The following is a 15,191-nucleotide window of genomic DNA, read 5'->3' as shown; positions in this document are numbered from 1 at the left end:
CTCGCCCACTCTGCTGTCAGATCCACTGGTCCGTTTTTTTCACATTCCAATGTTGATATCAAAATAATCAAATGATCGTCAAAATATTGAGCAGAATTAACTTTCAAGGTGTTACACTAACCAAAGAGTAAAATTAACACAATTTTTTCAGTGAGACCAAATATTATACGATGGAATTCATTTCAACTCGAAATTAAAATAACACTGTTATTTTTTGCTGTCTTTTTTGTTGGGTAGTCTTCGGAGCATCCATTCACAAGTGTCAATTTAAAACCACATGAATTGTTAGTAGATGTCCCCGGCAAATGTGACATCTAATTTTTAAATGCACTCGTCTCTACCCATGCAACTCCAGGTGATCCTATTGAGAAATTAGATGTGGTCTTTCTGTTCGATGGATCCTTGAGCATGAAAACTGAAGGTTTTAACAGGAACAAAGACTTCATTTCATCCTTCATGCAGAAACAATCTGGCAAATTCATTCAGGTCAGTTAGAGTTTTTAAAGGTATTATTGCATCCAACTTCACAGTAAACAGCAATTTCAAATTGCATTAGGCCTACTTTTAAAATGTGTAGGCTATCTGTGTTTTCTTAAAGTATGCAGCGGTGCAGTTTTCATCTAATGTGAGATCAGTCTTCACATTTCAAGACTACCAGGAAGGGAAGGCTTTATCTTCTCTCCAGAATGAACAGCACATGAAATCATTGACAAATACTCACAAGGCTTTGCGATACACACTGTAAGGACTCTCTTGCTCTACATGCAATCTAATTAGATATTGCAAAAAATACACCTTTCCTGCAAAATACATTTTATAAGTGTTACACACTTTTCATTCCAGAGACAACATTTTTGATGACCCAACAGCTGGTGGAAGGAAAAGTGCAAGCAAAGTTGTGGTCCTTATAACTGATGGAAATCCGTCGGACTCTGCAAAATGGGAGGGCGTTAACATATTGTCTACTTATGAGGAGAGGAACATCGGCCGTATTGTCATTGGAGTAAGTACCCTTTAGTACTTTGTAATGGCATACTTTGAAATATCTAGTGCAGAGCATTATTATATGAAGAGGAGCGGAAGGTCTGCTCTTCAGTTTAGGTCTGTTGCAACCATGGGCGTAGTTTGAGGCATGAAGTTACACTGATATTCTAAATGTTTTGATTAAAATACATGCTACAATTAATATGAATCTATTATATTTTTATAATAGGCCTACATAATTACTCCTATAGTTTGCCCTTCCTGATGGAAAAGTCAAACTCCGCTTATGATTGCAACTATCATTAAAGTACTAGACCTTCTCACCTTAGCAAAACATTTTCAATAAATCTATATAATAGTGTGTGTGTGTGTGTGTGTGTGTGTGTGTGTGTGTGTGTGTGTGTGTGTGTGTGTGTGTGTGTGTGTGTGTGTGTGTGTGTGTGTGTGTGTGTGTGTGTGTGTGTGTGGTGTGATGTATTGAGAATATTTAGCTAACTTTGAGAAAATGTTTTTGATAACTTTGAGAAAGTCCTGTTTTAACGTTTTGCTAACACACATACACATCGTTCATTTGAACAGGTGGGATCAGAGGTTTCAAGCCACCATCTACAACGTATTGCTTCTGTGGATAAATATACAAATATTATGGACTATAGTGGACTGGAGCATATGCATCCAGTGATATTCAAGATGTTGCTGGGAACCGCTAAGGTTTGCTAACTGTTATTGGGGAGAGATGGCAGCAGAAGAGGGCACCCCCATGGCTAATCAAGGACTGTTTTTGTGCTGTATATCTGAAGGACACATCCCACAGTAGCAATAGCTGTCTCATAAAAAAACGTTATTACCTCTTTGTAAATAATGAAGTAATTCCCAAAAAATTGTCCTTCAAAAAGCAAAAGAGAAGAAAACACTTGATATAGAAGTGGCAAACAAAGGCTACATCAAACTCATCCAGTAGGAGCTGACCACTGCTGTGCAGCTGTAGAACTAAGGTAGGCCTATCCTACTGGAACTACACTATATGAAACCAAAAGTCACCTACTGTGTGCAGCCAGCTTCGCTGCTTGGCCCCTAATAATAATTAAGAAAACCTACTAACACTCTAGGGGCCTTCGCCAGCTTCGCTGCTTGGCCCCTAATAATAGTAATAATATGAGTAATAATAAATTAATCAAGTAAACACAGAATGTGACTTATATTCTATCATCTAGGCCTATGTCTCTTAAATGTTACCCATTCCACTTTTGCCTTCCTCTCCTTTATCCTGACCTGAATCAAGAGCACAACATCAACCCACTTGGTCAACGACAGAATTTCAACTTAAAATGTCATCTGTATCATTTGTGCTAGTGTTCTTACGTGTGTAAAATAAAACATATAAACAATGAATTCTGTGGGCATTTCTGTTTTTGCCATATTTCTCCAAGTCAATATGTAAATAAAATATGCCAAATCACAATATCATATCTAAATTCACTACATTACATTACATTTATATTAGCAGACACTTTTGACCAAGGAGACTTACAAGGAGGACATTCAAGCAAGTAGGCCTGCAGAGTGTTGGGGTCAGCACAGAGTACAGCAGTATACAAGTAATGCAGAATAGATAGAGAGCAGACAAAATATTGGAGGACCTATGAAGTGGAGTGCAGGTTAGTACCCTGGGTTAGAAGTGAGTTGAGTTAGTTAGATGTACTCTATGTATTACGTTCATGATGTCTGACTGTTTAAATCAACACTTAAGATTTTCTTTTCCTTAAGACATGTAACTTTTACATGTCTTATAAGTAAAAGAAAATCTAAAGTGTAGAGTTAGTTATGTTATGCAGGGAAGCTCACTCGGAATAGATGAGACTTCACTATTTTCTTGAAGTTTGAGAGGAATGACCCCTCTTTTGTAGCAACTGGTAGCTTATTCCATCATTGACGGACAATGACAGAAAACCGTTTGGACTGGGATCCCCTGAGCAGAGGGCAAGGCTAAACGATTGGTACTGGAGGAACGCAACACCTGGGTATATGGCTTAAGCATAGCCTTCAGGTAAGGTGGAGCAGAACCAGCTGTTGCTTTGTAGGCAAGGGTCCGGACCTTGTGTTAAATTCGAGCAGACACCGGTAGCCAATGTAAGTTGACAAAAAGTGGCGTAACATGCGCCCCCTTGGGTTGGGTGAACATGCATTTTGGACCATTTGTAAAGGTCTTATTGCACAGGCTAAGAGACCAATCAAGAGGGAGCTGCAGTAGTCGAGGCGAGAGATGACCATGGCCTGGACCAGAAGCTGAGTGGCATATTGGGTCAGGTACAGTATGATCTTTTTTGTGAGAAGTGGCATGACTGTAAACTAAGGCTATGCGGTCAGAGAATGATAGTCATCAATCATGACACCCAGGTTTCTTGCAACCTTATTTGTGGTGACAGTGACTCTCCCCATATTGAGTTTGATATCATGGCAACATGAATCCTGGGATCACCAGGAATTCGCTATTAGCAAGGTGCAGCAGAAGGTGAAGGTAAGCTGAAGGTTCCTTCATCCATGTGGATAATTAAGAAAGCGGAGATGCATGCAGAGACAGTGGAGTCCTCTGGCTCGAATGGCAGGTAGCTGTGTGTCATCAGCATAGCAGTGGTATCTGTGGGAGTGGATAACATGTCCCAGTGAAATGGTGTACATGGCAAATAGGAGAGGGCCCATCACCGACCCTTGGGGCACCCCTGTGGAGAGGCAATGTGTTGAGGACAGTTGCCCTTACCATGGCACATTAAACGAACACCCAGAGAGATGGACTGTGTCTGTGATGCCCATGTTTGAGAGTATAGTGAGAAATATATTATGGTTGACTGTATAAAAGGCAGCAGATAGGTCAAGTAGGATAAGTACAGAGGATTGTCCTTCAGCCCTGGCAGTCCTTAAAGCGTCTTTTACTCAAAAAAGTCACCAAATCAGCTTTCTACCATCTCATAAACTTCTCCAGACTCAGGCCCTCACTAATCAAACACAGTTACAGAGACTCTCACTCATACCTTCATCTTCTCCTGCCTGGACTATTGCAATGCCAACCTGCTTGGTCTTCCCAGCAAGGCCTTGGACAGAGTGCAACATGTCCAGGAGCCTCACAGGCACTAGGCCCTGCACATCACCCTCGTGCTCAAACAGCTACATTGGCTCCCCATTAAATCTCACAGCACCTACAAATTCCTCCTCCTCAGTTTCAAGTCCCTCCATGCAGTAAGCCAATATGGTGCCCCTGGGCACTAATGCCTCAATGGTGCCCCCTTTATGAACAATATTTATAAAGTTTGTGTCTTGTGGTGCCCCCTCACTGGTAAAAAATGCTTGGTGCCCCTGGATAATCCAGCCATGCCTCCATGGTCTAGCACATCTGTATCATAGACCTCCTTCACCCCTATACCCCCTCAAGATCGTTGTGTCCTCGTTTGTATCTTGACATTTGTAGGTGAAACAGGTCAGGAGGTGATGAGGGGAGCACGCATTGACTCTGATTTCAGAAGGCATGGCTTTATCCATCATTCTGCCCGTCCTCGCCACCAACACATTTCTTCAACATCGTTTTCTATTCATCTCTACGTCAATACAGTCTATAATCTGTCCTGTGACTCCCCAAAGTGATCTGCCATTTATATTGAAGCAATAAATGCTCTGTCTATTGAAGCTTGAGACGTGCGAAATTCCTGCAGTGTCCCAGACCTCCGTGTGTGTGTCTGTAGCTCCACCAGGGGGATGTAGAAACACACACACACACACACACACACACACACACACACACACACACACACACACACACACACACACACACACACACACACACACACACACACACACACACACACACACACACACAGAGGTCTGGTGAGAACCAGCCTACGTAATACTCAAAGGCATATTTCACTGACACTCAATCCCATTGTATACACACTATAGTAGACCAAATGTGCCTGTCTTGCAGATATTCTGTTGTATATGAATGTGGGATGTTACTGGTCTGGTCTCAAGTTGGCCCACATATTAATGGTGTATGTGGGCCAACTGTAATCTACATTTGGTATGGAGTGGTATCATCCATATGGTCGCACAAGCCACTTGCAATAATAAATAAACATGCCATCAATCCTGCCATCAATCCTGCCCCACCTTCGCCACATGTTAGGAATGTATCATGTTGAAAATGCCTCTACAATTCGCAGCTTAATGCCTTGAGGGACTGGCATCCCCGCTACGAATCTGCTTTGAAGTAAATTAATTATTTATTTTACCCGCTAGTGGTGCATCAAGAAACACTCCTGGTGCGAGTCAATTGCCCCATTGTCTTCATCATGAAATTGCTTGATGTTGGTCAGTAGTTAAACAAACCTGTTCAACCAAAGTTGATGAATGTAAGTGGTTTCAGTGGTTGGAGCGCAATTGTTAGGCCTCATGCTGGAAACCAGGGTTCAATTTCCGTAAGATGAACTTATCAGCTGATGTCACATTTTAAAACTGTCCCGTCTGAATGACGACTTGGGTCCAGCAACACAAAATTAAAAGACCAAAGTGAGTAATTGATTGAATAATTAATTGGAACTGACTAGATTAACTGAAGCCAATACACAGCGGGACCATGACCAAGATTCGAATCCCAATCCTCTACATAGTAGGTGAACATTTCACCACTCAACCACCTAATAAGAGTTCAGCATGCCAAATTCGACCCTCTGAACGTCAATGTGCTGTCTGGCACATACACTTTCAAATGGGACGCTATTCGCACACATGAGGTAAGACACGGGTCACCTTTGCTCATGGTTCTCCAAGACCACCATGGGGATTTCTAACTGAATTTCTAATGAAATGAAATGAAATGAATGCAGCATAGCCTACTGTGCCACCGTAATATTTCTTTACGGGCAGCAGAGAGGGACACATGTATTTTGGATAACAATGTCGGCAAGCGTGTCATGGACTTGGCACCGTAATTTCATTCCAAGAGAGGGCGACCTGGTACACCAGCTGTTCAATTCTCGTCCAAGTCTCGTCCGGTAGGCTACCCACTTGTTCAACTTTGCTGCCGTGCATTTATCCCATGGAGGTATAGAGCTTGAAAGTGATGTCACTCCCCCCGATTTCATGGGACCTCAACGGTGTTTTTAGCCAAAAATCGTAGCATGTAATCCAATGGCGGTATTAAAATGCTATTTCGATCCCCTTCGAATTGTGCCACGAGCTCCATATATGTTGTTTCTGATATTTTTGTTTAATTTTTCGTACGAAACTCCAAACGATTTGGAAGGGTGTTTCTTCATATTTTTCATGCAGACGGCCTCGGAACAAAATATTGATACTTATGCATGAATAATCGATATCTAGCCTCTTAAACGGCATATTTGTTGCCTATAATGACTGAAATCAGAAGATATTTACTCGCTACCATGTTGTTAGATGGTCAGCTTAGGTCCCGTGAAATGCGGAACTAAGGGGCGGGACTTTCAAGCTCTATTATAAGACCTGAAGACAGAGAATAAGTCCCGCCCCCATTCTTTGCAATGGGAAATCTTAGGCTAGTGAACTCAGCCAAAATTGCACAAATTTTTTTGCTTCCAAAATGGAGTTTAATGGAGCTCAATTCCGGTACCAGTTTACTCAGCCAATTACGTGCCACGTTACTGACTGACGTAAGGGTGACCAGAAAGCTATATGGAAGACGGGCATTGGATGTTCAGAAATGGACAATGACGTTGTTTGGGGACGTGCATTTTCTTCTAGCCAGCCCAACCACAGAACTATATTAATTGTGTGCCCAACACTAAACTCGAGCATGTGCTGAGAGCAATGGTGCACCCACCAATCATCATGAGCGAAATGGTACCCGATATGATGTGAATTTGTGAAAATGGCGACGAGGAAGTGCCTTGCTAATCGGCGAAGCCACCAAACCAGCCAAATCCTGACCCCCTGATTTATCCCCACCTTTTTTCAGACCAAGCAGATTTCGTTGCGATCAAGCAAATTTTTGCTTCATTGAAAACACACCTACCTATGGTCAGGCCCGGGACAAAGTGGCTTGAAAGGCCCGGCTACTCAATACATAAAATGTAATGGGTACCTAATTCTACCCCCCATTCCCCACCCTCAAACAGGGCAGTTGACCCGTTTGTCCCCAGCTGTCGGCTTCCCTTATGACCATATTTAAAATAATTGATGGAGGGGTTTGGTCTTACTTGAAAGGGCGGGGCCTAACGGCTCACTGTATGCTGCTATATATGTAGATGCCAGCAGTTTCTACTCTCATCGACAGGCCCCACAATGCTACAATATCTGATCTTTGCTTTGGTAAGTGACGTAAGTCTACATTGTATTTTTTAACACTTCTGACAATCGTGTTCTGTCATTAATCCATTAGTCCTTTCATTATTTCAAATCGAATACAGCATTATATAAAAAGTTGTTAATGATCTTTGCACCGGTTATTTTGTTTTGTTTTCATGTATCATTATTTGTTTTTCCAACATGACTCCTTCCTTATTTTTGTGTTACATGCATGTCGTTTCAGTAAGAGTGTGTTTTATAATGTGAACTAGGTCATGCAGGCAGTGGTGACAGGAGTCCATGCAGGGCTCTTGTTGTCACAGTCAGGACAAGAGTCCAGGACATCTCTGGCACAAGACCAAGGGCTTCAGATCTCCTTGAAAGGTTGTAGTGTTAAAAATCAGAAATCACGCACAGTATAGACTAATGTTGCATGTGTCAGGCGATCTTTTTCTCATAAGTCATTGTTGTCGAATATTAAGAAAATTAACTAAATTGTTTTTTTTAATAGCCCCCCTTGGCAACACAGAGGTAAGATGTCCTCATGATATTAATGATAATACATTATGATGTTAAGGAAAGAAAGGTTTCAATAATTGCAATCTATACACAGTAATCTAAAGGCTACAAACTGGTGATATGTTCATATTGCATATTGTGCTGGATGGAACGTGTGCCTGTCGGTCATATAGTGCCAAAATATTTTTGGATGCTCTCAACTAATAGGCCTACTCCTCCTGCATTTTTGTCAAAGACCAAAGAGGTGTTGAAGAGGAGGAAGAGGGAATGGATACTGCCGTCCATAAACATTCCTGAGAATAGCAGACGTCCTTTCCCTGAGATGATAGTACAGGTAGGATGATAATGGCTTGTATTGAAACTGCCTAGGCATTTTTGGGCTTTTTTTCACAAAGCATTTTTATACTACCTTCATCCTGCATGACTCAGTCCATTAGGCTCGGAAGCAACCAAGCAGGAATTTGCTTGATCACAATGAGATCTGTTTGGTCTATAAAGGTGGGGTTGAATGCTTGGCAAAAAAAGAGGGACAGTTTTTTCTAACGTGATTTCCCAAGACCTACTTGAAGCAGCGAGTGAACTGTCTCACAGCCATGTGGACTACACCCGCAATTTACGTGAGATAGATGAATGCCAATCAGGGTAGATTACCGACGGCATGGAGGAGGTCCCATGCCAGAGCAGTTGCTGTACGGTGACTGCGCGACTGCTTAGCAAAACTTTTGTTCCTGTGATGACTTAAAACCATGTGACATACCTGCGACGCAGAGGTCACTCCCATATGATGCGTCGTGGACAGAAATTCTAACCTGGATGCTTCACACGGGCACAGTGGGCATGCTCGCTGCCTAGCAAACTTGCTGCCTGGCAGAAAAGACGCAGTCACGAACAAGCCTATCAAGCAGTGCTGCTTTTGCTAAGCAGCGAGCATGCGCACTTTGCCAGTTTGATGCATTGTGAAATTTTCTATCCACAATGCATCAAACTGGCAAACTGCGCATGCCCACTGCCTTGCAAAAGCAGCACTGCTTCGTCACGAACGAGCTTATTGTTTATATTGAAGATGACACCAATGGGCCACCCCCTCTTAAAGTGATACTGTCCCATTTTTTGAAATAAGCTCATATTACACCTCTCCTTGAGTTAAATAATTGAGTTTTACCTTTCTCCTGTACTTTCAACCGTTCTCTGAGTATGGTAGTCCAAATTCTACCTCCATTGAGAACATTGAGTCCTTTGAGACCAGTTAGTCGCCAGTCAAAAACATACGTTTTTGAGTTATTCTGCTGACAAACAGACATACAGATACTAGACAAACAGACAGACAGACAAACCAAACAAACCAAAGCGACCGAAAACACAACATCCTAGGCAAAGGTAATAAAATAAATAGGCTAAATAATCAACTGTAAGTGAATCAACATTTTATTTTGGGGGGGGGTCAACTTTATTAGGACAGGATAGTGATGAGTAGGACAGGAAATGAGTGGGAGAGAGACGGGGAGGGGTCGGCAAAGGACCTGGGCTGGGAATCGAACCCGGGTCAGCCGCATGGCAGGCGACCGGCAGGGCCAATGAATCAACATGTTTATTTCAGGATAACATCCTGTTCTCTGTGGTGCTTGTCGTTTGTGTGTCTCCAGGTCAAATCTACTGTGGAGAATGTTGTCTATAGTCTTTCTGGACCTGGGGCGGACCAGCCACCGACTGGTCTATTCCTCATTGACAAAAAATCTGGAGAAGTAATAGTCACAAAAGCACTGGACAGAGAGCAACAAGCCAAATATACAGTGAGCCACAAATTCCCTTGCTATTCAACCTCCGTGTTAATGATTTCAATGACCGGTTTCCCTTAATCGCATGAAGCATGAACCCTACATTGAAGTCAAATATTTTGGAAACAACCTGTAATTGTTTTCAGTGCATCCATCTGTTGCAATATGTACTGTATCCTTAAAGTGTACTGCCCTACAAAGACAAAGTAGTACAGTAACTACATATTTTGAGTTTAGATTGAAAATGGTCTTCATTACTCCTTTTTTATCTTGTGACAAAGCTTTGTGGTCCAAATGTGTCCCGTTTTAGAGATATTGTTATGTCAAATGTGCAGTAAATACAAAATCCAACCTAATTATAAGGCTCTGAAGGACTTTTTCTTACTTTCAATGGTGGTGAAGTTACTGCACTTTGCCTTTGTAGGGCACTGTAAAATAAAGTGTAACCCTTGTTTATATTGGTATTTCCCCAATTCAGCTCACTGCCCGTGCTACCAGTGAAGATGCAAAGGAAGAATATGAACTCATAATTAATGTTATCGACCAGAATGACAACAAGCCAGTCTTCCAGCAAGATACATTTCTGGGCAGTGTAAATGAGACAACACCAGTAGGTATGCAATTCACTCAAATTAAGATACCTGACATTTTTTTATATTTGCAGTATGCATTCTATGTCTTAGTTGGTTGCATTTCACAACTTCTCCTAAATAAGGTAAAATACATTGTCTGGATTCCACAGCACTAGAGTATGCAAGGGACAACTCTGTGTACTGTAGGCTCAGATGCAGTAAATGCATGTTTCAGTTATTCCACATAACTGCAGCCTTATTGCAACATGCACATGTCTTAGCTGCTCCCTGCTTCCCAGATATGTAATACCTCGTCCTCTTTCACCTGTCATGCAACGGAGGCTCTTTGAATTGTCCCCCTTCTCCCTTTACTCATCCAGCTCACTATAGTACGGTTTTCCTCCTACCATTAGAACGTCCTGTAGAACGTCTCTGGTTACGATTGGATATCATCCCGTATGATCTCTGCAGTTACCATGCCAAACATAAGGAAATATAGAATGATGGAGGAATATACTGTGTGTGTGTGTGTGTGTGTGTGTGTGTGTGTGTGTGTGTGTGTGTGTGTGTGTGTGTGTGTGTGTGTCTGTGTGTACATAATATAGCCTAGTTTCTTGTTTTGAAACAAATGTGTGATTTCAGGATATGAATTTATGACGGTTGTGGCCACTGATGCTGATGAGCCAGGAAGTGGAAATTCTGACATCAGATACGCTATACAGAGTCAGGATCCTCCTTTGCCTAGTGATGCGTTCTCAATCAACGATGTGACTGGGGGAATCATGCTCAACTCCACAAGCTTTGACACAAAGGTGGGCTCTTGCTAAGTTTTTACTCTACTCTTGTCAGAGTGTTTTATATTACTTTGAGATGTTCTATCATTGTAGCTGATGTTCAGTTATACAGTGAGTCCAATATGTATTTGATCCCTTGCTGATTTTGCCGGTTTGCCCACTAATAAAGACATGATCAGTCTATAAATTTATGATAATATGTATTCAAACATGAAGAGACAAAATATCAAAAAGAAATTCCAGAAAATAGCTTACAGTAATATATTTTAATTTATTTGTATTTAATTTAGGCAAATAAGTATTTGACCCCTCTAGCTAAAGTAGATGAAGTGCTTTGTGGCAAAGCCCTAGTTGTCTAGCACTGAGGTCAGATGCTTCTTTTAGTTGATGACAATGTGTGTGCATATAGTAGAAAAGATTTTTGGCCATTTTTCTTTGCAGAGTATCTCTAAAACATGAATAGTTTGTGGCTGTAGCTTGGCAAATGGGAGGTTCAGTTCCCTCCATACAATTACTATAGGGTTAATATTTGGAGACTGTCTAGGCCACTTCACTACTTTAATATGCTTCTTATTTAGCCACTCCTTCTTTGCTTTGACTATATGTTGTGTATTATTGTCATGTTGGGAGATCCAAAAATGGCCCACCTTCAGTGTAGTGGTGGAGGGAAGGACGTTTGCACTCAGGATTGCACATTACATGTCTCCCTCCATCCATTCGTTGATGATGTGAAGTTGTCCTGTGCCTTGGCCAGACAAACACCCTCAAACCATAATGATACCACTTTCATGCATGATGGTGAGGAGGGTGTTCTTGGGATCATAGACAGCAGTTATCTTTCTCAAAACACATTGAATTGTGTTAATGCCAAACAGCTTGATTTTGGTTTCATCTGACTACAGTACCTCCTTATCATATCCTAAACCAGTCTGATGCCCGTTGGCAAACCTCAGGTGGGACTGCATAAGTTCCTTCTGAAGTAGAGGTACCATGTGTGCACTACAGGATTTTAAACCTCTGTGGCATTAAGTGCTACCAGTAGTTTTCTCAGTGATTTTGGTCCCAGTAGCTTTGATATCATTGCCTAGTTCATCCCGTACAGGTCTAGGGTGCTTTCTTTCTGTTCTCATGATTATCAAATCCCTACAAAAGGTCAAATCTTGTATAAAACCCCAGACAGGCTGATGGATAGTCATTTTGTATGCCTTACATTTTGGAAGAAATGCATCAACAGTTGGGTCATTAATACCCAGTCTCTTTCTTCTAGCTTTGCAGCCCATTTAATCTTTGTTCATGTTTAAAATCTTGTCACTGATATCATTTGACTGCTCTTCTGTGTTTCCCATGCTGGTGAGGTTGGAGTGCAACTGATTCACTCATACTATGGACTGATTCTGCTGATTCAATGTGTCTTTTATGCATGTTAGTATGAACAGGTGTCTTTAATTCAGATGACAAGTTGATCGGAAGTGCCCATCTGGTCTGTGGGCCCGGAACTGTTATCAGTTGACAGGGGATCAAATACTTATTTTGCTTGATGAAATGTAAATAAATTAATATATATTCTCTTAAGTTAATTTCTGAATTTTCTTTTTGATATTCTGTCTCTCCATATTAGAATACATATTATCATAACATAACATTATCACAATATTTGTTATCAATGTCTTTGTTAGTAGGCAAAATAACAAAATCAGCAAGGGATCAAATACATATTGGACTCACTGTAGGTCATTTCCTGGTGTCACGGAGGCGGCTTGTAAAGGCCCTGTCTGTCTGTCTGTCTGTCTGTCTGTCTGTCTGTCCGTCTGTCTGTCTGTCTGTCTGCCCGTCGTGTGTGTGTTGTCTGCAGGGGGTGACACACACAGAGGTGCATCTTGCCACCGGGCAAGGCAGGCAGCCGCTTGGGGCCCCCAAGCCTAGATAGTGAATAACAGCACACATTTTACCACAGTAGTGGCGATTTTGGTTCAAATGTTATTTTTTTTGCATTTTCGCTTGGGGCCCCACCTGACCCTAGAATCGCCTCTGGACACACACACACACACACACACACACACACACACACACACACACACACACACACACACACACACACACACACACACACACACACACACACACACACACATACACACGTGGGCTAACGTGCAAATACAGACATTATAATTGTGGTTAAAAAACCCACCTACAGTTTTGGTCAGGGGATCCAGTTGCCATCTCTTTTTGCACTTTTTAAAGTTAGATTTAATTTCAGAACATTTCCAACTACACCTTGATCATCCTAGCCGCTGACATGGAGGGCAATGGTCTGTCAGCACTGACAAAAGCCATCGTTACCTTAACAGACAGCAATGATGAGGGTCCCCAAGATGACAAAGACAAAACAGCTGTGAGTATATTGTTGCATCGAGGCCCCCTGGACTGCACTGTGTGATATTTCCCCATATGATTCCCTCTCTGTCTGTGTCTGTAGACCTATGTGTGTGAATGTCTGTGTGTGAATGTGAATGCGCACAAGTATTGTTTCCCACTCCCTCATGTGTCTTCTAGAATTCTGGGAGTGTGCCAATCAGTTTTGGGATGGGTTAGGGGGAGGTGTCCAGATGGCAATAATTAAGGGATTAGATAGGACGGGTATTGATAAGGGGGTGGGCTTGTCAATCAGGGTTCTAAGATGTTCGTAACTTTTAATCAGAGCTGAGCAGATTTTAATAGAGGGCAGACGTATGAAAGTGTAGTGGGGAGTTTAGTCTACATGATTAGTGTAGTGTTTATTGTTTTTTGGGGAACTCTTTCTTTTGCCCGCACTTTAGACTGTGAGAGGGTAGGAAATAAATTGTATCCGCTGCCTCTCTCATCCTTTGAAGTGGCTACAGCTCGGCGCTAGTATAAAAAAGTATTTTGTCTATAGTGGAACAGTGGCGCTGAGCATAAAAGTTGTCTGGATGTCTTTCAGTGACCTATTGTTGTTTCTTTTTTTAGGACCCTGTGGTCATTTGAAGCCAAAACCAAGCCCAGTATGAGGAGAGGAGCAAAGTTATTAGCGACTAGACTTGTTTGTTGGCGTTTCAAGATTTTTCATGTTTCATGCAAAAGACTTCTTCAGTTCCGGCCTTATGATGGGGGAACATTAGCTTTATAAAATAGGTTCCCACATTATGTAACAAAGGGGAATGATTGGTGAAACATCTTCAATTTAACAAGAGGAGTCCAATTGGGTATAGCCTACTTTATCTCCTTGCTTTGACCATCATGACCTGGATGGATGAATGGGGATGAGTGGATCTTAAACACCATTTCAAGCATGGTTCACAAATAGGTCACTGACTTATAATCGGGAACAATCATAGTAGACTATGTGTTTTACATCATCAATGATGCACGTGCAAAGAAGGGGTGATACAGGGGCTCTAGTCCCTCCCCTTTGGTCTTTAATGTTCAAAGTGCCCTTTTAACATTGCTGTTTTTTGTTTTAAATTAGAATTAAAAGGACTGACCTTACTCTGTATTATCAAAGGTATTCTTTAACCTGCGCTGACTCACATATGCATTTAACTGCCATCCTATTCCTAGCCCATAGGGATGCAGAATGATATTGGACCACCTTTTGCTGCTACAGCTTCAACTGATCTGGGAAGGTCAAACATTTCTATAAACACACTCCTCAACCTTGTGGACAGCCTTCCCGGATGAGTTGAAGCTGTAATAGCTGCAAAAGGTGCTATATCATATTGAACCTATATATGGGTCAGGGTTGGGATAGCAGTTAATCTCAAATGTGAGTCAAAGCAAGTTAGCAAATACTTTTGGTGATGTACTGTATAGTGTGGTCTATCAGGATGTTGGCCTAATTTGTAATATTCTTTTAAATACAGTTGACGTGTTGTTTGTATTTTTTTTTACATGCAGCCCTTTTGAAAACCTGAGCCACTGCCCCTGTTTTTTCATGACCCTGTAAATAATAACCTACATAAAGCCTGGTCTCCAAATATGTCTAAAGTAGAGCTAAGTCAGCACTCAAGTCCTGTACTTTGCATTGACATGATCTCATATTTGACCAGACCTCAAGGACTGTTTTGAAGGAGGAACGCTGTCAATGTTTGTGAGGGTGTTTTATGCTGTGTTTTTCAACTGTTAATAAAATACTTTTACATTTGGATTGTTGTGATGAGCCACTAAAGAAAAGAAATATAGTTATAATATGAGGTGGTATTGGTTTAATTATTCTGAAATAC

At 41.6% G+C, this 15,191-nt stretch overlaps 2 protein-coding genes across 5 annotated transcripts in view; both read left to right on the top strand.

Moving 5' to 3' along the window:
• LOC134438704 (collagen alpha-3(VI) chain-like) overlaps window positions 1-2,370 on the top strand; it is a 4,640-nt gene extending 2,270 nt beyond the window's left edge. The window contains exons 7-10 of the mRNA XM_063188323.1: window positions 356-486; window positions 599-741; window positions 844-1,003; window positions 1,564-2,370. Coding sequence (XP_063044393.1) covers window positions 356-486; window positions 599-741; window positions 844-1,003; window positions 1,564-1,704 — 575 coding nt within the window. The 3' untranslated portion in view covers window positions 1,705-2,370. The remainder of the gene's footprint in view (window positions 1-355; window positions 487-598; window positions 742-843; window positions 1,004-1,563) is intronic.
• Window positions 2,371-7,244: 4,874 nt separating this feature from the next.
• On the top strand, window positions 7,245-15,113 carry LOC134438701 (cadherin-2-like). 4 transcript variants are annotated; one of them, XR_010032636.1, is made up of 9 exons: window positions 7,245-7,317; window positions 7,566-7,677; window positions 7,805-7,824; window positions 8,048-8,146; window positions 9,456-9,602; window positions 10,066-10,197; window positions 10,802-10,971; window positions 13,211-13,345; window positions 13,939-15,113. XR_010032636.1 is itself a non-coding variant. In XM_063188319.1 (9 exons), the coding sequence occupies exons 1-9, from the start codon at window positions 7,291-7,293 to the stop codon at window positions 13,954-13,956; spliced, it is 864 nt and encodes a 287-aa protein (XP_063044389.1). In that variant the 5' UTR covers window positions 7,245-7,290; the 3' UTR covers window positions 13,957-15,113. The 4 variants fall into 4 exon arrangements, 3 of the variants coding, with proteins under 3 accessions (XP_063044389.1, XP_063044388.1, XP_063044390.1); XM_063188319.1 differs by having other exon boundaries at window positions 10,066-10,201; XM_063188318.1 differs by having other exon boundaries at window positions 7,276-7,326; window positions 10,066-10,201.
• The last annotated feature ends 78 nt before the right edge of the window (window positions 15,114-15,191 follow it).

Source organism: Engraulis encrasicolus, chromosome 22, assembly GCF_034702125.1.
Source record: "Engraulis encrasicolus isolate BLACKSEA-1 chromosome 22, IST_EnEncr_1.0, whole genome shotgun sequence".
In the NCBI taxonomy this organism is placed as follows: Eukaryota; Metazoa; Chordata; class Actinopteri; order Clupeiformes; family Engraulidae; genus Engraulis; species Engraulis encrasicolus.
Note: the sequence above shows the minus strand (reverse complement) of the source record. Positions and strands in the feature narration are given on the sequence as shown.